This window comes from Melospiza georgiana, chromosome 1 (genome assembly GCF_028018845.1).
Source record: "Melospiza georgiana isolate bMelGeo1 chromosome 1, bMelGeo1.pri, whole genome shotgun sequence".
Classification (NCBI taxonomy): Eukaryota; Metazoa; Chordata; class Aves; order Passeriformes; family Passerellidae; genus Melospiza; species Melospiza georgiana.
The window spans coordinates 91,132,683-91,154,755 of record NC_080430.1 but is presented as its reverse complement, the minus strand read 5'-3'; the positions used below and the strand labels follow the sequence as shown (position 1 = coordinate 91,154,755).

Sequence of the window (22,073 nt, the reverse complement as noted above, 5' to 3'; positions counted from 1 at the left end):
AGGCTGAAGGTGATGCTGGAGAGTCTATTTTCCATGCCAGGGGAAAGATTCCCGAAAATAAAATGAGTGTTAAACTTACAGGCAGGTTAATTTGAGTAGGTTTTGCGTGACGTCAGAGGTCTCGGCTCTTTTAAAACAACGTGCTTGTGAGCTGATGCATTTGTATCACTTTTCTTCTTCCCACCTTGTATTTTTCCGTGGGTGCAAAGTATTTGTTTTTGCCGTCACGTCTGCCAGCCTTGGAGCCTACATGTAACAATTATTTCTGTGTCGTAGCTGTAGCGGGGAAGGTGCTAAAATCGCCGTACATATTTAAAAAGAAAAGAAAAAAGTTTAAGTTTTCATGTAAATAAATTAAATGTGGTTTTCTGCTTCGTCCTATAAGCATCTAGGGACCTGTGGTTACCAATCAATTGGTACAACAGAGCAGAGCCAGGCTGCAATAGCGTGCAGATCAGACGCCTCGCCTTGTTTCTAGATAACTGGGAGCCTCTGTACCATGTCCTATCCTCAGTTTGGCTACCCTTACTCCTCTGCACCCCAGGTAAGACTTTTTGCCTGCCAACGTTAATTGATTGAATTTCAGTCCTTATCGATGCCTTCCGTCCGGGATGAGGGCTGCAGGGATCCTCTCCGCCTGCGGTAGCGGCAAAGCAGATGCTGTTCCGCAGCTTTACAAGGCACCCAAGTTCTGTGTCGGGCACCAGTTTTAAAATGGGACGAAACACGCGGGATTCGGGGTGTTTGGGGGTGATAAAGACGCGTGGGAGATGATTACAGAGATGAGAGAGGTGAGAAGGGGAGCTGGAGATCCCCAACCCCCACCCGCACCTCGCCCCCCCTCCCGTTTGTTTTTTTTTTCCTTTCACGATTAAATTCACAGTTTATCAATTAAACATGGATGTACAGAGGTCCGGCCCGTAGAAAAAGAATGGGATATTCTAAACCAGCAGGTTAATAACAGATGCGTGCGTGGCTGCTACAAATCTGCAGTCAAAATAAATATGCATGAATGACTTCGAAAAAAAGGGTTTAAAAACGCAGATGGGGATCATTGTGCTGCAAGTGGAGAAAACGGTGTAAACCCCAGTCTTGCGAAAACACCCCAGGAAAAGTTAGCTTTTAAATGCAGAGGGCCTGAGGAATGTATTATAGAGGATTAAACATCCACAGTCACGGGGCGTTTGGTTGTTGTTGTTGTTGTGGAGTCGTTCTAAAAAACTCATAAAATACTTGCACCTCTGCGCTTCTGCAGAGCGTTTCTATCACGATTGAAGTAAAATACTCCAGAGGAGGCAGGAGGGTGGGCGACACCCCAAAGCTACGACCTGATTTTGGGGGAAAAAAAAAAACCAAAACCAAACCGAACCCAAACAAAACCCTACCAAACCCACACAATCCAAAAGCAACCGACCCCAAACTTGGTTGCACTTTGGGAAGTTCCCCCCACCCCGCCCTCAGCGCCGCTCTCTTTCCCTGCAGTTCCTGATGAGCACCAACTCCCTGACGACCTGCTGCGAGTCCAGCAGCCGCACGCTGGCGGAGACGGGGGCGGCCGCCTCGGCGCAGACGCCCGTGTACTGCCCGGTGTACGAGAGCCGCCTGCTCGCCACCGCCCGCCACGAGCTCAACTCCGCCGCCGCCCTGGGCGTCTACGGCGGGCCCTACGCCGGGCCCCAGGGCTATGGAAACTACGTGACCTACGGGACAGAGGCTCCCGCCTTCTACTCCCTGGTAAGCCGCCCGGGGGATGCTCGCTCCCTCCCTCCCTCCCGTGCCCCGGGGGCGGCTCGGCGGGACCCCCTCCCCGGGCGGGGGCAGCCCCGGGCGCTTCTCCTGCGCCCCGCCGCGCCCCGGGCCCAGCCCCGCGGTCAGCAGCTGCGCCTGCCCGGCGCTCGCCCCTCACGGTAACGCAATTAAAAGTCGCGCCTGACGAGCTGCCGAGGGCCCGTCCGGGCGGGCAGCTCACGGCGACCCATACCCAGGCTTGCAAAAAAAAAAAAAAAAAAAAAAAAAAAAGATGCCGTCTTCCCACACAGCCTTTTTTTTATTTTCCTTTTTTTTTTTTTTTTCTTTCCCTCTTCTTTTTTCCCCTTGCACCGTAACAGCGCGAGTTAATGTCCCTATTGATGTCGCTGGGCGCCGCGGCCGAGGGGCCCCCGCGAAGGTCCGGTCGGGCCGCGGGGCGGAGGAGCCGGGCAGGGGAGCCGGGCAGGGGAGCCGGGCAGGGGTGCCGGGGGCTGAGGGCGGCGGTGCCGAGCGCGGTCCGGGCTGTGCCGGTGCCGGGGCCTGAGGGCGGCGGGGCCTGAGGGCGGCGGGCGGCGTCTCTTGCAGAACAGTTTGGAGGCGAAGGACGGGAGCGGCTCTGCGCATGCGGGCATCGCCCCCGCGGCTGCCTACTACCCCTACGATCACACCCTCAGCCAGTACCAGTACGACAGGTAAGCGCCGTGCCCAGCCCGGCCCCGCTCGCTGCCCCCGGCCCCGCCACCCCCGCCCGCCATCCCCGCCCCGCCCCGCCAGCCTGCCCGCTCGCCTCTCAGCATCTCCCGGCCCCAGCCGTGTCGCCTCCCCTTTCCACGCGGGGTCCTCCGCCCCCCGGGCGGGCGGTAGCGCGGGGGGCAATCCCTCTTTACCGGGGCCGTAATTATCTTTCCGTGCGCGGAGTCAGGCTTGGGCATCCCGTGTATATTTATTAGTTTTAAAGCAGCGCAAACCCCCTTACACGCCGCTCCCAGCTCAGAGGCCCATTGGGCACCAGTGACCTTTCCTGGAGGATGTGCATTAAATATTCAGTCGCAGCCCAGTGTCATCTGCGTTAGGTTCCTACAATTTCAGGAACAAAAGGGTAAAGGAGATTACTAATAAAAGGAGTAAGAGGAAATATATTTCTATTAACACTTACACCCTGGGGTCACCCCGATGAATTTTGTTTGGGGAGGACTAATAAAACGAGAGGAAAGTGGTATTTCTCTGAGTTCGCAAGCTGCTAGGATTTTCCTGCTGCCCGAAATGTTGACATTGACTTTACAGCAAATAAAAGCAGACGATTCCTTCCCTCTTTCTGCCACCACCGCCAAGGCAGAGTGGAAATTTGCACTGCCCGCTGCTGCTGCTGGTTGAACCCTTCCTTCTTGCTGAATTTTCTAGGCTGGTCTCCCTCATAAAGCTGAGCTGTCCTCATCCCTCTTAAACCGAGCTGTCCTCATCCATCTCCCCCCTCTCCGGTCCAGCTGCCCTCCTGGGGGTGCCGCAGGCAAGCGGCGGGGCCGGGGCTCTGGGCAGGTGCGCGAGGGGCGACAGCGAGCTGTCACATCCCGGGGGCTCCCCTGTGCCCGCAGGTACGGGACGATGGACGGCGGGACGCGGAGGAAAAACGCCACCCGAGAGACGACCAGCACGCTGAAGGCCTGGCTGCAGGAGCACCGCAAGAACCCTTACCCCACCAAGGGCGAGAAGATCATGCTGGCCATCATCACCAAGATGACCCTCACCCAGGTCTCCACCTGGTTCGCCAACGCCCGCCGGCGGCTCAAGAAGGAGAACAAGATGACCTGGCCTCCGCGGAACAAGTGCTCTGACGAGAAGCGGCCCTACGAGGAAGAGGAGGAGGAGGAGGAGGAGGGTTCGCAGGAAGAGGCGATGAAGAGCGGGAAAGCCGAGGGTACCCTGCTAAAACCAGGCACTTAGCGGTGCGGCCGCGGGGGCTCGGCCGGCAGCTCGCCCCCGGGGCGGGCCTCGCTGGTGGGGGCGGCCGCGGGCCTCGCTGGTGGGGGCGGCCGCGGGGCAGTGCGGCGCCGACAGTGACCGTGTGTCTTGTTTTTGCTGTCCCTTCCCCCGCCCCCGCCCCGCAGAACCCACGGGCAAGGAGGAGAAGGAGCTGGAGCTCAGCGACCTGGAGGACTTGGACGCCGCCGAGTCGGAGAGCTCGGAGTGCGAGCTGCGGCGGCCCTTCCCGCACCCGCTCCCGCACCCGCACCCGCTCCCGCTCCCGGGCGGCAGCCTCCCGCCGCGGCCCGCCGAGCTCCCCGCCAAGATGCCGCCGCCCGCCGCCGCCGGGGAGGAGGAGGAGGAGGAGGAGGCGGCGGCAGAGCGGGCGCGGAGCTGCCTGAAGACGGCGGCGGAGGAGTGCGGCCCCGACCCGCTGGGCGCCCGGCAGCGCGGCTGCGAGTCCAAGATGTGCTTCCAGCAGGGGCAGCAGCTGCTGGAGGCGAAGCCCAGGATTTGGTCCCTGGCGCACACCGCCACCTCCCTCAACCAGGCCGAGTACCCCTCCTGCATGCTGAAACGGCCCGGGGGCTCGGCCGCCGCCGCCGCTCCCGCCCCGGTCAGCGTCATGGACAGGCACCAGGATTCGCCGGTGACCAACCTCAGGAACTGGGTGGACGGGGTGTTTCACGACCCCCTGTTCAGGCACAGTACTTTAAACCAAGCCCTGAGCAACACAACAGTTTCCTGGGCTACCACCAAAGGAGCCATTCTGGAAACGGGCGCCTTGGGACGCGCGGTGGGGAACGGCGCCAATGTGCTCAAGGGGCAGCTCTCAAACCTGGCCCACCATGACTCAAACAAAGAGTTTCTGGCGTTTCCCAAATCAGGAAGCAAAATGTTTTGTTCCTAACAGGCCCGCCGAGGGGCAAAAGACTTTCTAACGCTTGAAGAGTCAGCTACACTGAAAAGAGACTTGCAAGAGTTTAAATTTAAAAATAAAAACTTTTTCTTCCTTTTTTTTTTTTTTTTAACACAAACAACATAAACGAGGATTTAAAGTTCGGTTTGCTCAGTTCAACGGAAAGACTTTGCTCATTGCTGTTCTGAACATTTTCTCCTGGCTGCGACTTTAAGGGATCAATGTCGTGAAAGTTATTTAATTCCATGTCCAAAAAGCACGTACTATAGTGTAGACCTACTTAAAAAGTTTACATCCGAAAGTTTACAAACGGGAAATTTTAATTCAGATTTAATTTAAGGCATGCCGACATTAGTTGTAAAGACTTTTCGAGAGTTTTTCCTCCTGATTTCCTTGTTAGCATATAATTCACAAACAGCACTTCTACTAAGTTTACACCTACTGCACAAATTTATCTTGACAAAAAAAAAATATGTTAAAGGGTATGCTCACTCCAATAAATTGTCTGTTTCAGAGGTAACACAAGTGGTGGCGTTTTGCATTGGGCAACAAACAACTTCTATGTTTCAAATTCCCCCTCGGAGCCGACCCCGGTAATTCCAAGGACTGTCAACAGGCTGCCGGGAGAGGGGAAGAGAGGCTCGGCGCAGCGCGGCCGCGGGACTGAGACGGAGCCCGGGGATGCTGGGCTGCGCACAGGAGCGATGCTGGGCTGCGCTCCGCGGGGCAGCGCCGGGCCCCGGCCGCGTCCCGGGCCGGCAGCGGGGGCTCCGGCTGCCCGCCGAGGCCCGGCGGGGCGGGAGCATCCCTCGCTTCCCCCTCCCCTCCTTCCCGAGCTGCGGGCGGGCGGGGGTCGGCCCCCAAGGGCCGGGCTCTGCCGCGGCGTCGCCTCCGCCGCGCGCGGAGCAATTGATTCACATGGAAAATTTGATCTTTTAAAGAACCGTTTTAGCTTTCCAGCTCCTCTGCCAGTGCGGAGAATCGCTGATCCGCCATGAATATTTCAGCACTTCAGTACAGATGCTTTACCGTTTTGACATTAAATAGAGTGCAGCCAACAAAAAGAGAGAGGGAGGAAGAGCGCTCTCGACGTGTGATTCAGGAGCACTCGCAGCCAATTTACCGCTTAGGTAACAGGCGCTTAAAAGATTTCCTTTCCTTCCCCGGAATGGGAACAAACTTTACTGATCCCCGGACCGGGAGACAGGGAGAACTGCTGGAAAAGAAACTGCGAGGCAACAATAGATACCGGCTTACCCGGGCCGGCCCAAAACCCCTGAGCCTGGGCGCCCGGTGCAACGATGAACCGAGAGCACCCACAGGACCAAACTGACATGGGCACAGGCAGAAGAGCTTTCCTTGCCTCCCAGCGTTCTCGCCCATCCCACCCCAGCGGCTCCCCGTCGGTCCGCCCCTCTTCACAATAAATAAGATTACAATAAAGGGGGGAAATAAACAAAGACAACTATAAACGCAACCGAGAAAACACTCAGCCAAAATATAACATACTCCAGCCGGCGAAGTTTCTAGTGAGACCTGTTAGTGCAAGGACTGAATAAAGGAATCCAGGTGCGGAGATCAGATCAAGCCCTTCCCCTCTCTGCGAGCAGCCGTAATTGGATTGTATCCAGTCATATTCCCTGTCATTGTATTGACTTTCGCTCTCTTGGATGATATTATCGAGATCACTGAACCCCTCTGCTGATCTGGCTGTCAAAAGGCTCAGACAGGAGCCCCCGGCCTGGAAAACGTGCATCAGCCGAGATAATTTGAAGTGAAATTTTCATTTTGACAGTAAACCCCTCAATTTCTAAAGGCTCTGCACCCGGAGAGCTCGGTGGCAGGGGGAGGCTTTACAGAAAGCCCACGTCTTAAACTGAAAAGGGCAAAAGAACTCGAATTAGTTGTAATAGATAAAAGGGCAAAAATAAAGAGTCAAGGGTACTTGACAGTAATAGCGAAAGTGGAGTCTCGGGGGAGCCGCGATCTGAGCTAAAGGCTGGGCCGGCAGGAATTTTAATGCAGCCGGGGCGGCCGGCGAGCTTTGCCTCTGAAACCCTTTAGACAAAGCAAATTATTTTCAGCCAAACTAAAGAGACGGGGATGAGGGAGAGGGAAGGGGAGGAAGGCGAGCGTTCGGGCTGCCTTCAAACCATTGGTAGAGCCAAGAGGGATGGGGCACGAACCCCTCAGAGTGCTGCGCGGGTGATGTTAAAGCGGCGAGGTTTGCCTGTGCCAGCCTTGCTGGATGTGCGGGGACTGGAGGGGACACGGGGGCTCCCGGTGGGCTTCGGTTTCCATGCGACAGAGGCTCTGTGGAGTGGAAGGGAACTCCATTTTTTCTCCTAACACGGAGACAGCCGAGTGTGTGTGTGGGTTCTGTGTGTCTGCCTGCAAGGAGAGGTCTCGTCCAACGAGCAGCCAAAAATGCCTCTCAGCCTGAAAAGCTCCCTGACTTTGAGGAGTGCCGGCCCCCGCCGGCCTCCCTGGGCTGGCTCTCGGCGGGTGACCCCGCAAGCCACAAAAGTCATTTTACAAGTCATTGCTGGCCGGATTTGGCTGGGTGCAGGATTCAGTTCGGACATCCCGCCGTTTGGGAGGCAACACTCTCCCTCTCCCCCCACTCCTTCCCTCCTCTGGACTTAAAAAGAAGGTGATAACACTGTGGGCAAAACACAGGCGCACTGAAATACCATCAGCCCAAAGAAAAGCGGATCAACACTTTATCCCTTCATTTTCGTGTTATTGTTGTTATAAAACAAGTTTGAGTAAGTTTATGACCACTGTATAACAAGAGCAGGGCTCTCTGGACCAGGGAGCAGGCTGTATCTCGGGTCTGGTAAATCTGTGTGTGCTCACACCAAAACATTGCTCATCCTGAGAGGAGACGTGCCAGTTAAGGGGGAGGCAAAAAGTTTCTTGCTTTAATACACAAACCTTTTGATTTAGATCAGCCATGAAATGCAGAGGTCTTTCAAAAGGGTTGGGGTTCTTGTTGTTCGGTTGTTTTGATTTTTTTAAATATGGACAAAAAATGTGAGAAATTAATTTTACCATTTGATTCAATAGCACAAGTCAAAGATCAGGTTCTGCTGCTTTAGAGGAAGCTGCAGGGCTGAAAGGGAAAGCCGTGCAGCTCGTATGTCTGTACAAAGCAGAAATATAAAGGCAGACTTAGAAAGAAGGAGGAGGGGAAAAAATCATAGAGAAACGTCTTGAAACTGAGAGACTCTAAATCATTCAGCCATGGCAAATTCAAACACACAAAGGAGGGGATGCTAAATTAACAGTGCTTTTTACATAGAGCCCAAATAAAACTGTAATCAGCGACGCGTTACTTTTCATTAAGCGAGTTTGACAGGAGCATATTCAGCCTCGACAAGGGAACAGGAGCAAAGAAATATACGGCTCTCCCAGCCCGAGTCATAAGATAATTCCTTAAGCTCCATTAACAACTCTTAGCCGCAGGAAATGGGCTCCCTGAAAACATCTCCAAATCTAAAAGCTTTATCGACCTCTCAAACCTCTGCTGATGGTTCTATTTTTTTAAAAAAACTTAGAGGCGAGACGTCCAGCAAGGTAATAGACTTTGACACAACACCTTCTTAACTAGAGAGAGAGAGGCAGAGAAAACGAGACCTTAAATGATATTTAAAAGGCAGCCAATTAAGATTTAAAATGATTGTCTCCTGAGATTATGCATGCGATTTATGTCATCTACTTTTTTTTCCCAGACATGCATGCAAAATTGCAATGGGGCATATTGCCTGATCCTTAAATGATGATGATGATGATAATAATACCAATAATAATAATAATAATAATAATAGAAGAAACAGTAGCAATTAACAATCTGTAGCTATCGCACGTAATTGCATATGATGATCCAGGAAAGGACTTGTGTTTAGGTAACCCAATTACAGAGCACCTTGCAACAGCCAGCTTATTTATAGGTGTCTAATTAAAAGACAGATAGATGAAATTATTCACACATTATCCACTAATGTCCAGGAGCACATTTCTTTTCATCCTGAGTGAATATTTGACTATTAAATTCACATAATTAATTTGTAGTTAAGCAACCCACTGTAGCAGCTCCTTCCCACTGGCCACACTAAGATTTTTTGTCCAAGAAGATTTTGTCTTGACGGGACTGACTATATATTTTTAAGATATAATGGTTCAGAAGGAGACTCTGACTTACTACAGTCTTTTTGCTACACGTTTGCCTTTTCCATTTAAATCTGACCTTCAAATAATATGAAGGCTTGCATGTGTGAAAGTGTATCCAGTTAAATGCCAAGAAAAGAGTTAATGCTCACATTGTACCGTTTCATGCAGAAATTCTGTGAAATGCAAGAAAATATTATAACTTGCTGGTTTTGTAAGAGGTCAGAAATTGTTTCAATGAGTGGGACTTCTAGATGAATGAGGTGAAAAAACATCGTTCAAACACCACTGTGTTTTGGCCAAAGGTCAAAGTGTTTTGGTCCCCACTTAGATTAAGTTAGTTCAGTCTCTGAAGCAATGAGCTTGGACCTGAGTCCTGTGTCTCTTGAGGGTTGAGCATGTAACTTAATCCTTTAAAAAAGTGAAGAATGAAGGAATGTTAATGGTCAAATTATACATTTTTATTTGTGTGGTAAAAAAAATAGTAATTGTGCTTGTTCTTAAAGAGGAAGCTATTTTTAATAGAATAGCTAATGGTCAAAGCACCAGCCCTGAAATGTGACATCTGGCATGTTTCAACTCACATTTAATGTCAAAAAGTCTATGAGGTGCTTAGGACTTTTGAGAAGCGCTCTCTTCATCCTCCTTGTGAAATGGCATCACAGCAGGTAATAATCCTCAATTTTTAGACCCCCCCAAAAAGTCACCTTAAAATACACACTAGCTGTATGTGTTTGGAGGAGTTTAGTACATAAATCATTGGTCTCCTGTACCATATGAGTATACAGCAAAACCTGAATTTGGCTTAGAACTTGAAGACACATTTAAGACATAACATGAAGAACCAAGGGAGGAGGAAATGTTTGGGAGCAATTCAAAAGAAAATGATAGTAATTGCTTCCTAGTGTGCCCCCACTCCAATGAGAAATGGGACTGTTTTCAGGGAGGAAAGAAAGAAGCCTCCGTGCGACCTGGAGAGAGTGCATATATGCAAGCCCCGCTGGTATCCTGCTTCCCACAGTGGGGAATGTGGTCTGGGCATGAGAACAGTGATTGACCTACTTACAGTGCTCAAGAGCTATTTCTTGTCCATCCCAGTTTAAGGAAAGCATGAAAATGAAAGAAATATCTTGAAGGAAAGTGTTCTCTTAATGTTTTTGGGGTTTTTCCCTGACATTAAAAAAAATCTTTTATTCATTTATTTGGCTACATAAAAGTGAGGGCATAAAAATGTTTCTCTTCTCAGTTTTACCTCCATTTCCTTTCTCCAAATCAGCATGTCATTATTTAAATTTTGAAATGGGTTTCAGTAGTAGTTGGTAAGTATTTTTTCAGTGCTTTATGTGGAATCATAATCAGGTCATTTTTCAAAGACTGCCTCAGAAATCTTTCTGAAACACTGCAAAGAATGATGGTGGCAATGAAATGGAATCAAGGAAACACCTACTTTCAACAGTATTGCTTTAATTTATACTACTCCTATAGAATGCCAAAAATCAAACAATTAAAAAAGATGTACTTGACATTTCATCAGATATTTTCTTATGTGCATTGTATTGTGAAACAGAATTGAAACATTTGCTAGAAATATAGAACAAAGCTGAATAACCAACACCTTATCTGTCATGACAGAAGAAGTGCTACATCAAAGGCTAAGGTGTCTCCTAAAGTTCTGCTCTCTATCATGGTATCTATTGATACTGGGCTTTAACGACCTGAGAAGTCACTCAGAATGAGTTCTACTCTCCTCAGTATGAAGGTGCTCAGCTAACAAACAGATTCACTATATCAGTATTTTTGCCAAGGGGAAAATTACTGGAAAGATAGAACAGTGCTCAGGGAACAAGCTGAGGTAGAACACTTCTATGGTACGAGAAATGAATAAAGAGGGAGGTGATTGGGAATCCTTTGTGAGTGGGATTCCTTCCTTCCTTCCTTCCTTCCTTCCTTCCTTCCTTCCTTCCTTCCTTCCTTCCTTCCTTCCTTCCTTCCTTCCTTCCTTCCTTCCTTCCTTCCTTCCTTCCTTCCTTCCTTCCTTCCTTCCTTCCTTCCTTCCTTCCTTCCTTCCTTCCTTCCTTCCTTCCTTCCTTCCTTCCTTCCTTCCTTCCTTCCTTCCTTCCTTCCTTCCTTCCTTCCTTCCTTCCTTCCTTCCTTCCTTCCTTCCTTCCTTCCTTCCTTCCTTCCTTCCTTCCTTCCTTCCTTCCTTCCTTCCAAGGTATATAGATCACAGTATGATATTTTTTCCTCTATCCTGGTTAGATTACAGCTCACATGAACACTGTATGTGAAGATGATCTCACATATGTCAGCCCTCATGACACTGAGCTTTGGTAGCCTTGTGAACAGAATGCTTTGCTTTTGAGCCTTCATGCCATTAGGTTACCCTCTTTTTGAACATACTATCATTTTCTCCCCAACCTTGTGACACAAGTGGCAGAAAAATCACAGGATCACAGAATATTCTGAGTTGTAAGGAATCCACAAGGGTCTTGAAGTCCAACTCTTAAGTGAATGACCCACACAGGGATTGAAGCCACACTCTTTGTGGCACCATACTCCAACCAATAAAGCAAAGGAGATAGGAGCTGGGAGATGTCACCTTTTAGTCCAATGTCAAATATGTGATAAAGTATTGGTAGCATTATGTTTTGGAGTCTTATTTACCACAAATTCCTGTATGCATGACTTAATTCTTTGGTTACAGCCTTCAGAGAGAAACGAGTAGAAACCAACTCATTTAAAGGAACAATCTCATAATCTTAAAGGTAAAGGTAAACTAGATCTGAACTAACCTGGACAATCTTGTAGTTTGTTTACCACAGGCAGGTTTGGCACACAGTAGCTGAAATAAATAACAACAACAACAACAAAAATGTATCCATGTTGATTTCACTGGGGAAGTAAGGTGAGAAAGTCCCACCATGCCAGAAGGCTGGAGGAAAAGGAACAGGGGATAGGAAATTATTGTGATAGGAATTGGAGGGGTTTAAAATCCATTTTTCAACCCAGTACTGATTTCTGCCTTCATTTACATCAGATTTAGTCAACTTTAACTCAGACTAGCTTCATTGGAGCTTCTCCATATTTATGATAACATGTCAGACAACAGGAGGGATCCTTGTGTGTGAAGGGTAAATTGCTGCTGACACAGTTCCTGCATGGAAATTTGGGGGTTAACAACACTCACAAAGCACATAAGTGGAACCTCACAGTACGTAACAGGTTTAGATTAAGGATTTTAGATATATAAATGGAGTGCTTCTATGAAGCTGGCCAGTTCATGTTATGTTACTTCTGTATTAAATTGAAGCAAATGGAATAAACAGATATGGAGGCCAGAAGTCAGATTCTCAAACTTATTTCCAGGTTTAGTGTCAAACATTCCCACTAAGCCCCTTTCCTCTGACAGTGACACAATAGAGAGAAACATCAAGAGTTTTCATCTTCCCATCTGAGGGAATGCAAAGCCTCTCTTGGTTGACAGAACTGCTCTTTTCCCCTCTGCTGCCACGCAACCTAGTCTGTAAAAGGTCTTCAAACACAACTATGCTCTTGCTTTGCACAAATCTTTGCTGTTGCTCTTCCTTTGCTTGAATTTTCCTTTTTTAGGAGAAGTGATGAAAAAGGAAGAAAAATCAGGTAGGAAAAAATGTCCTTCACTTGAACCTGTACTAACAGAAGCAAGCTTGTGCCTACCACTGTGCATGGGAGGCATTGTCCGTACTGGGCTGAATTCTGCAATTTTGAGCAACTGTGTAAAAGAAAGGTAATCCTGGAAACAGCCACAACACATCAATTTCGCACTTTACTACATTTAATGAAAAAAACTTTGCCAAGATCCTAAAGTAAGACTTTTGAATTGAAATGAAGGACATACAACACTCAAATTATAATGTACTAACAAAAAATTAGCAAGAAAAAGAGTCAATTTTGCAAGTAGACTGAAGAGAACTTAAAATACTCTGAGAAATGAGCCCTGTTTCATGGTAAGAGCAAAACAAAAGGGCACAAACACCAAATCCTGATCCCAAATCAATGGATGAGCAAGATGCACACCATATTTCATCTTATTCTGTTGTGAATCTCCATTACAAAACAGAAAAAGCTGAAAAGCAAACAAGCAAGAGAGAAATTGAGTTGTACATCAAGAAAATAAAATTTCCTAGTTGCTGGAAGTGACTGCTAGAAAACTGGGAGAATGGGACTGCACACATACAGTATGAGTTGGAAGAAAGCAAACAATAAGCAGATAATGCTTCAGCCTCTTGAAACATACCCACCAGTGCTTCCTGCAAACACCAAATCTTGCTTTTAGAAAGGCTTTAATTAACTCTTTAATTATTCCTTCATGCCATCCTTCTCCAGTTGATAACAATTAAAAAAATATGATATATACAGAACATGACACATGTAGAACTAATTTACAGCTGCCACTATTTCAAAAGTATAGTTTCTTAATCCTGAAGAGCATAACTGAGCCAAAGATATCACTGAAAATGCCCAGTTTTTAATTCAGACAAACAGTACTATAATATCAGTCTGAAACGGACTATGCATGGGAGAATCAGCCTATTTACTTACTGTTCTCTCTGATCAGCCTCGTAAAGAGATGATTTGGGCTGAATTTTAGCCCTGTGCTCTGCCTTTCAGGGTAATCTCCCAAGCTGAGTACAGATACATCAATATCCCAACCCTCTGCAAACATCCCAAGCTCTTCACAACCTAACTTCAGGCCTAGATGTCGAAGAATGAAAAATGTTACTCTTGAGTGTGAGGGACCCACGGGGTGTCTTGAAGTCTTCCCAGTGCTGCTGCCAGGATTGCTAGAGAAAGGATGCTGCCAATTCTTGACAGACTGTGAGCAACTGCTGACATTCTCCTCTCTCAAATCCCCATGGTAGGGCACATAGGGATAGAGTGGATCAGAGACATTTCATTTTGTGATGCATCACTTTCAGGAGAGTGGTGAAATGCAATGTTCTGCTCACTGGAAGCATGTTCCCAAATTTTTTACAAAGTCAGCTGAGCACAGGAAGGGATTCTGCAGACCAAGAAATAACAGCAGCTTGTTTTTCCATAGTGCATGGCTGCTGTGTGAGGCTATGGGCATGGGAGAGGTACAGATCAAGAAGGATCCTTGCAAAGACAGCTGCAGAGAATCTTCCATTGGGCATACTTCATTTCAGCTGCAATGCCCCTGGGGATGTTATTTTTAAGCAGCTGGCACTGTAGATGGCCAGGAGAATAGGATGGGAAGCATTGTAACAGAGCTGTGATAGCTGCTGTCACTGAGGCAGCTGACTGCTAGAGAGATAGCTCTACAAATAGGACAACATGAAGAAGAAGATGTAAGGAAGTGTTTTATTTTCATTCCATTGCCTTTAACTACTATAAATTCTTCAGGCAATGAGATGTAAGGAGACAAGAGTCTGAGCCTTCCTCTTGACTTATCCTGATTAATGCTCTGCCAGAAGGAAGTAATATACTAATTGTTTGTGATCCAGAAAAGGATAAGTTCCTGACTTTGCATATATTTCCAAAACTGAGTTAGATAAAGCAGTCTTAAAGACAGGCTTTGGCACATTTCTTACCAGTGAGACGTGTTGAACTGAAGAGGGATGTGTGGCCATGATTATTGCATCCAGCTTCCAAAAAGGATGCCTCCTTCCTCAAAGCCGGAGCAAAGAGACTGAATCCACCCCACATGCAGATTCAAGTGTGTGATAAAAACTGAAGGTACTTTAGTGTGTACCCCACATCACCAAATCTTTTTGTGGCAACAGTAAGACTAATTTAAGACTGAATGCGTTCAATGGCTACACTCTGAAAAGAACACAATATATACTGTTAATCAGTAACACATTATCTAACAGCTTCGCAATGACAGGCTGCCACATGTGTTGGGGCTCTTGATTAAAGGCTGGGCAATTCTCTGAGAAATTTGCTACCTTCATTTCAGAGCTGTTTCTGCAGCACATTTCACTCTATGGGGTTGTTGAACTGCAAAGTGGTTAAGCAGGTTCTTTATCCTTCTAGATCTGGGCCTCGACACTTACATAAATAATACTGATGGAAAAGCATTGCTCAGGCCAGTCTAGGGCATCCCATTCCTGCTTTCTTCCTCTGCAAGGTCCTGAAGATCCTGGTTGAAGAAACTGGCAATCAAAAAGACCGTATTGATTTTAAATTTGCTTTAAAAGCCTGGAAGCTTGGTATTTTGGTCCTCTTGAATGCTGATTTCTCCCATGTTTTGTACCTGCCCACTGGGTTTTGGCCCTGCCCCTTTGAAGTGCACAGGAAGAAACAAGGATCACAGAATCTGCTTTCTCTCACTGTGACACATCATACATGTAATTTGCTTTAACTGAACGGGACTGAACTTTTTTACCAGGCAGATACATAAATGCCAATCATGATCTTTGTTGTTTAGTGCAGTTTGACAATATTAAGACTACAGGTTAGGAAAGAAATGAGCAAGTAATTCAGGGTGCGATTGTTGTGCTCTAGGAAGCTGCATGATAATTCATGCATAGTACTTTGTATAACCCTGTCTAGTTTAAGTGAAATCATTTTTTTTTATTACCACAATTATTCTCATTGTTTATATAAAGAAAAAAACCCTACTTGAATTGTGTCAGATATTAATATATCTCTGAATATCTCTCAGCATGAGCATAAGTGAAAAAGGAAATGCTTCTGATGGGCATACTTCTGATCTTTGTTCTTGTTCTTTTAAAATAAATATTTGGGCTAGTTCCCTAACAGATACATGACAGCAAAAGCTAAATTAAATAAACTGCATAAGCTGCATACTTTAGCTTTAATAAAATTCAGTACATTTCATTTATTTTTAATAAATTTAAGTATGGCATAAGATAAAAATTATCTGTATACTTTAATACATATGGACAGACATATATATTTACAAACCTTGCTTAAATAGTCTTCTCATTTCTTCTTGTTTTCAAAGGCCACAAAGGATTCAAATGACATATGGCAAGAGTTCTTTTAAGGTAGTCATACAAGAAAAACTAAGCAGATGGAAATACCTGGTCATTAACTATAAAATCAAACTACCCAGTGAGTCTGTTGTGAACACCCAGTCTATTCTGAAATGGGGTTTTATTCTTCCTAATCTGCATTTTGTGTTTTCCCTTTTAAAGTAAATGTACACATTGAGTCATAAAGTTTATTTTGAAAACTGGGTTGGAGTAAAAAATCCTATTTATAAGTTTAGGATCAGGTACTTAAAAATAATTATTTTTCTATTCGCAACTTCCAAAGTTATAATTGGAATACAATTTAAATTCAGCCACAGTAGTACCACCTAAAAGTAAGATATCAGCTAATTCAACTGAAAGTTGAGGCTCTCACTTTTCACAGTTGATATACTTGCTTCCATTTTTTTATTTCTTTGAGTATGTAAAACAGTTTTAAAAAGCAGATGGGCTTTTATGCTGTCATTTTTAGCAATTTTTCATTCATTACTGCTTGTGTTTTAATTATTAGCACAATTCATATATCGTAATGGTTTTAAACACTCTGGGAAAGAAAGTAAAACCAAAAAAGTCTTAAATTGTTTAATTATAAACCAAAAAAGTACAGTAAAAATTCACAGAATTTTCACATGAAAGCAATTTTACAGAGGACCAGTAATATCTTTGACTCCACTATTATAATTTAAGGGATTGGTGATGCAATTCTGACCAAAATTCTTAAAGATTATTTATTCTTTAGACCTTTTCAAGTGTACAAGTGATTCATAATTAACCTATTTGTCACAACAAGTTTGATTTCCAAAGCCAGGAACTCAGTAATTGCCTGCAGTTTTGGTAGGAGTTTTGCTGAGCCCTGCAACCCCAGCTTCATAGGATGATGCAGCCCTGGGTAGCCAGACTGTGGTTTTGGTTCTACAGAACAAAAATCCTCAATAAAACATTCTTTGAAATCCTGGCCCAAAATTTTACACATACAGCTTGATAAGCTGGAGTACAGGAGTTTGGGAATCCCAGGAACATGAACACCCTGAAAAATTTACAGAAATCAGCTGGAACCTCATATATTGTTGACTTTTCATTACAGATATTTTGTTATTTGACAGTTACATACTGTACATAATTAATTTGGTTTTTTTCCCCATAATGTGCATGACCTGACTGTAATTTTCACAAATTGGATCATTTTTCACAATTATTAATCATATCATTTATGTGAACAAATGTCAGGTTATGGTTTGTCTTCAAATGCAGAGCTGCATCTTCAGCTTTATCATGCAAACCCATAACCCTGGCGTCTTCTCTGCATACTCTTTATAAATAGGAGCAAAGCAAAAAATATTTCAAAGGCTTTGGAATTTTAAGGGAATGCATAGAATGCTTTAAGCATAAAAAGGCAGTAGACACAGGAAAATTAGGACAGCTTGTGCCTTTCCTGTTATTATTTCCAAAACTTTCCTTTTTCAAAGGATTATGTTTGATTACACTCATAGGCAGAAGATTAACAAATAGTTTGTGTGGTTTTTTAACACATCAAAGTCAACAGAAATACAGGATTTTAAACATTTCAAAAATCCTGGGTTTCTTTGCAGTAACTAAAGTGTCTCATCCTAAGCCAAAGGATGTGGTTTACTGACTAATCTTAGATTCTTACTTTTAAAATTTCAGGTTTCTCATTGTGCCCCTCAGAGAATTTATTCCTGCATAATGAGAAGAGCAGGGAAACTACCTGAAGACAAGTGAAAAAATAAGCTGTTTCTCCTAATCAACTTCAACTTACTCTACAGCCAGTGGACAGAAATGCCTCCTATGGCAGGTCCTCTGATCTGCAGTATCCATGACGGGTTGGAGGAATCCCGAATTCTTGCTGTGAGTTTAGGAAAGTACTTTCCAGGGCTTTCCTATTCACTGGCTGTTGCTTCATTCTAACATGCTGGTCTGTCTCAATACAGATCTGTTTATTGAAACTCTTTTTAGCAACACTCAGAAGGAAGTCCCAGGAGCTGAGCTGGACAGGAGAGCTCAGCAGAATTGCTGCCACTGAAGTTTTGTCTGAGCTGAAGGCTTGTGCCTTCACTCTCCCAGCCCCAGTGCCTTTACTACCGACAGCAAGGGATTGCTGCAGCAGATCTTGACTCCTTCCTTGCTTGTTCAGATTCCCTTCAAGGGCAGAATAGGGTGGACAGAAGCAACAGGGATTGTCTTGACATTCAGGTGTGGTCCCCCGACATGGCTGCCAGGACACATCCCCTATGGGTAACCCAGCCTGGCTGGAGCTTCCTCCCAAGCTGTTCCAGCAGCACTCTCAAACTTCTCTTAATTCAAACACAGAGCTCTCAGCACTGCTTCAAATAAAATACCTAAGTATGAAATAATCTGGACACGTGGTGGCCATTTCTCTGTCTCTCCCTGAACAGCACTCTCTGTTGAGCTGGTTTGTGTCTTTTGATCTGGACTTTCCCCAAAGCAATAGTTAAGAGGGAGCAGCATTAATCTTCACAAGTAAAGCCAGGAGCTAAATACCTCTCACACCCGTTGAAATAAGGGAGACATTGCTAGCATACCTCTCCACCCTGCAAGGCTGCTATCAGCATCCTGCAATCCTAACAGGCGTGCTGCTACTGCTTCCCTTTCCTGCTAGCCTGCAACTGGGGTGGCTGCTCAGGCTGTGTGATACAGACCTTGCTTTGATACCACACTAAAGGTTTCAAAGTGGAACATGCCACAGAATTAGGAAGGGTGAATTGGCTTGCTTTCATGAATCATAATCTTCTCTTTCTTCTTCTCCCTCCTTTCCCATGCCCCTTATCGCTCATCCTAGCTCTGGACTGGCACTGTTCCCACTAGGTATGCTGCTGTTCTTTCTTCTGTCAGTTCCTCACTGTTACTGTTCTACCTCCTCTTATATCCAGAGAAACTTTCCTGCCTGAATCTCATTTGCAGCTGCTCTTATTTCCCCCTAGATTCCATTCACTCATAACAGTGGTAGCTGTAAATAGCTCCTCAAAGCTGAGTGGCTTCTTAAGCAAGTAATTTCCTTTAAATGGCCCTACAATAAAGAAAAAAAAAAAATCTATGTTTTTACTATTCAGTACCTGAGGAAAAGGGGTGTTTTGAACCTGACATGAGGACAGATGAAGGCAAGCAGTGATAAGCAGAAAAAGCTGATACCAGCTCCTGACTGGCCATGCTCCCTTGTGACAGCTTCATGCCTCCTACTCCTCCAGAGTGTGAACAGCTGCCCACTGCTGCTTATTGTCCACAGGCTGCATTTGATCTGCACAGATCTGTGCACTGAGGCTTTGGGAGATTGGCCAGAGCTTGTTGGGGGCATCTCTGAATGTGAGGAGACAACTTCATTGACCCATGGGTTCTAGACTTGGCCCTTAAGGCACATTGTCCTGGTGTGTTGACTGCCTTGTAACTCTGCTGAAATGCAGGGTTTGTTTGTGAGGTCAGTCCAAAAGGAACAGAAGTTAGCTGAATGCTGGACAGTAACGAGCAAAAGGCAGTACCAGGACCAAGTCAGGTTAACTACCAGGGATTTTTACTTTGCAAACAGAAAGCTGTAGGAACTCCAGAGCAGAAACAGTGACAGGATGGCTCCTGTGACAGGAACAATGCAGAGACTTGCAAAGCTGGCAGGAATATTTGCTGTCAAGAGAAGCCTGAAATTACAGCTCGTTGGCCACTAAGGAGAGCAGCTCTATCAGATCTTCAGGAAAAGGGACTCTGCACAGAGGGCTGTGATGGATCTGCCCTGACCACTTCCTCTAATTGCTTCTGGTGCTCTGCTTAAACAGCAGTGCTGTCATTTGGAATGGCTGATAGAAGGAAGACCTCAAGTTCAAATGTAGCCAGGGGTTTTATATAAAACAAGGGCTGAGCCTACCCCCATCCTTCAGGTGCAACAGAAGGACCAACCAAACCTTTGTTAGGCAGTGGAAGGAAAAGGAGCAGGAGGCACAGTGCCCCAGCCTCTTCTCCCACTTTTGCAGGGGATAGAAGGGTGTTGCTCTAAGTCAGCTGTCTCTGTGGGACAAAATACAGAGGCCAAGGGTGCTCTGGCTAATTTAGTCCACCAAAACAGTGGAAAGGTAACCCATGGGGGAAAAAAGGGTTTTTTCCTTTTTTAGTGAGATGATGTGTATCAGCACAGGAACCAAAAAGAGCAGACACTGGAAGATGAGTCAGGGGAGGAAGAACAGGGGAAAGAGGATAGGAAGCCAGGATGGGGGATACCAGATTTCCTCCTTTTACCTGCAGTAGGACATTGTGGGCCCAACTGCCTGTGAAGCTAAAACCTTGGGGTGAAGTTACACACCCATTTCAAGCTGAAAGAATTGTTCACTGACACAAGAAGGGAATTTCCCAGCTTCAAAGCTCCAACATCTTTGTGAGATCCTGCCACATTGTTGTTTGTAACCCTTCTACTCCTTTCCTTCTGGTTTTTTTTATGGAAGACATATTTTCAGAAGTCAGACCAGAATGAATTTAGTAAGACAGACTTTCAGAAAAGGGTCTTGTGGATGGAGTAACCTTGTGCAACTGGGGTTATTAATGACTTAATAATTTTGCCCTGCTTGCTTTGCTATGAACAGACACACTAACAGAAGATCATAGAATCATAAAAGAAGACCAATAGGAGAAAGTGTAAGGAAGCTAGAAGGACTTTCAAAGGTATGCTGGTTTATAATTCAAATAGAGGCAGAGACCTCTTGTACCATCACCTACCTGCCAGTGATGATACAAGGTAGGAATCATAGAAACATCATCAAGGTCCCTAGGACATCTCTTTGTGTATAAACCTGGATCTCATTTTTGCAGTTTGGGTATCTGTCTACATCTCACTGCTTTGCAAAGGTCTTTATGGTCTTAATCTGAAAAGTAATGAAGCATCAGAAACACCTGTTCTTATTCCATAAAATGCAGTCCATGGCTGTGTTCTTGTTCCGCTGCTGAGTTCCCAGCACAGGGAGGGAGCTGGTTGTAGTTTCCTGGTTATCTGAGTCAGCTGCTGCAATGTATATACACCAGATGACAATCATCCCACAAGGGACTGTTCCCCAAGCTAAGAATAGCTGGAGAAGTGAAAAGAGGGGACTATAAGGGAGGAAAGCTGTCCCAGTGTCTGCACTGAATGGACCAGGTTGCAGCTTGTACAGCTTTATCATAATTAATAACAAAAGTGATAGGGACGAGGGGCCTGTAATCTTGGCAGCCCTTCAGCATCTGATCAGCTTCATTTGATATCTTCAAGTAACCCAGATCTAAAGCACTAGAGCAATCAGGCTCCTGTCAGAGGTGGAAGAGGGTGTTTCTGAGTCTGATCAGAATAAAAAGTTTGTCTCCTTGGAATAATGTCAAGTAAACCCACCGATTTCTGAACAGGAAGAACCCACCTCACCCTTGGGAATGGGCTCACAACAAAGGCTTACATTGCACACCAAGACCCTTGGAATAACCTCTTATTTCCAGAGACAAAAGGGACAGAGTTTGGGACTTTTGCCCACACAGGAGCTTTCCTGCTACCATCTCTCACCAGCACAGGAGATGCCTCCTCCTTTGCCAGCTGAACAGCACAAGCTCTGCCAGCACAGACCACCCCATGGCACTGGGTGGCCGATAGCTGCTCCTCCTGCTACCACACGTTTTTCTCTGTTTCAGCTGCAGGACTACCTGCTAAAAACTTTTAAAAACCTGAAGCAAATACACATTTACATCCAGGAAGCTGTTTGATAAGCATCCCTTGTTATCTCTTGATATCTTTTCCTGTGTAACTTTCTCAGTAAAGCAACATGCACCACATTCAACATTTTGAGTCACACCTGTAAATAGTTCTTTCCTCTGTATACTTTAAATAGTATGAACGCTATGCTTAGTTGCTAGTGATAATTGTCATTGGAGTAGCTGGGCAAGACAAAAGACAACAAGTTAGAAATAGTAAACTTGCCCAGTCTGATTTTCCATTTACTAAAATAGGTTTGCATGGCCAAAGTCTTCTTTGAGCTCCATTTTCATTGTGTAATCATTGTGTGACACATAAAAACTAATTTTCTTCTTTATCATTCTCAAGTTACTGGATGATACCCAAACACTTAACAGGAGTATGGCAAGGTCATCTATCCCACTCTTCATTCCAAGGTAACAAAGCCCGTAATTTCATAGTGAGGTGCAATTGAGGTACAGCTACTGGAGGCTTTCTAATCCACAGCCACCTTGAATTTATTTCTACACCAGTAGTATTAGCTGTAGAATAATTTTACATATGGTTATAT

The 22,073-nt window shown here is 45.6% G+C and overlaps 1 protein-coding gene across 1 annotated transcript; it reads left to right on the top strand.

Annotated features, from left to right (window-relative positions):
• Positions 1-499: 499 nt before the first annotated feature.
• On the top strand, positions 500-4,621 carry IRX4 (iroquois homeobox 4). Its single transcript, XM_058035773.1, has 5 exons — positions 500-544; positions 1,483-1,734; positions 2,335-2,441; positions 3,342-3,664; positions 3,855-4,621. Exons 1-5 carry the CDS (start codon positions 500-502, stop codon positions 4,619-4,621), a joined length of 1,494 nt encoding a protein of 497 aa, XP_057891756.1.
• Positions 4,622-22,073: the final 17,452 nt, after the last annotated feature.

What these genes read in the sequence shown, in the direction of transcription:
- IRX4 (XM_058035773.1), top strand. Translation starts at nt 500, where the DNA reads ATGTCCTATCCTCAGTTTGGCTACCCTTACTCCTCTGCACCCCAG. An exon ending in CTTACTCCTCTGCACCCCAG is followed by an intron (nt 545 to 1,482) that starts GTAAGACTTTTT and finishes CTTTCCCTGCAG; the next exon opens with TTCCTGATGAGCACCAACTC. An exon ending in CTCCCGCCTTCTACTCCCTG is followed by an intron (nt 1,735 to 2,334) that starts GTAAGCCGCCCG and finishes CGTCTCTTGCAG; the next exon opens with AACAGTTTGGAGGCGAAGGA.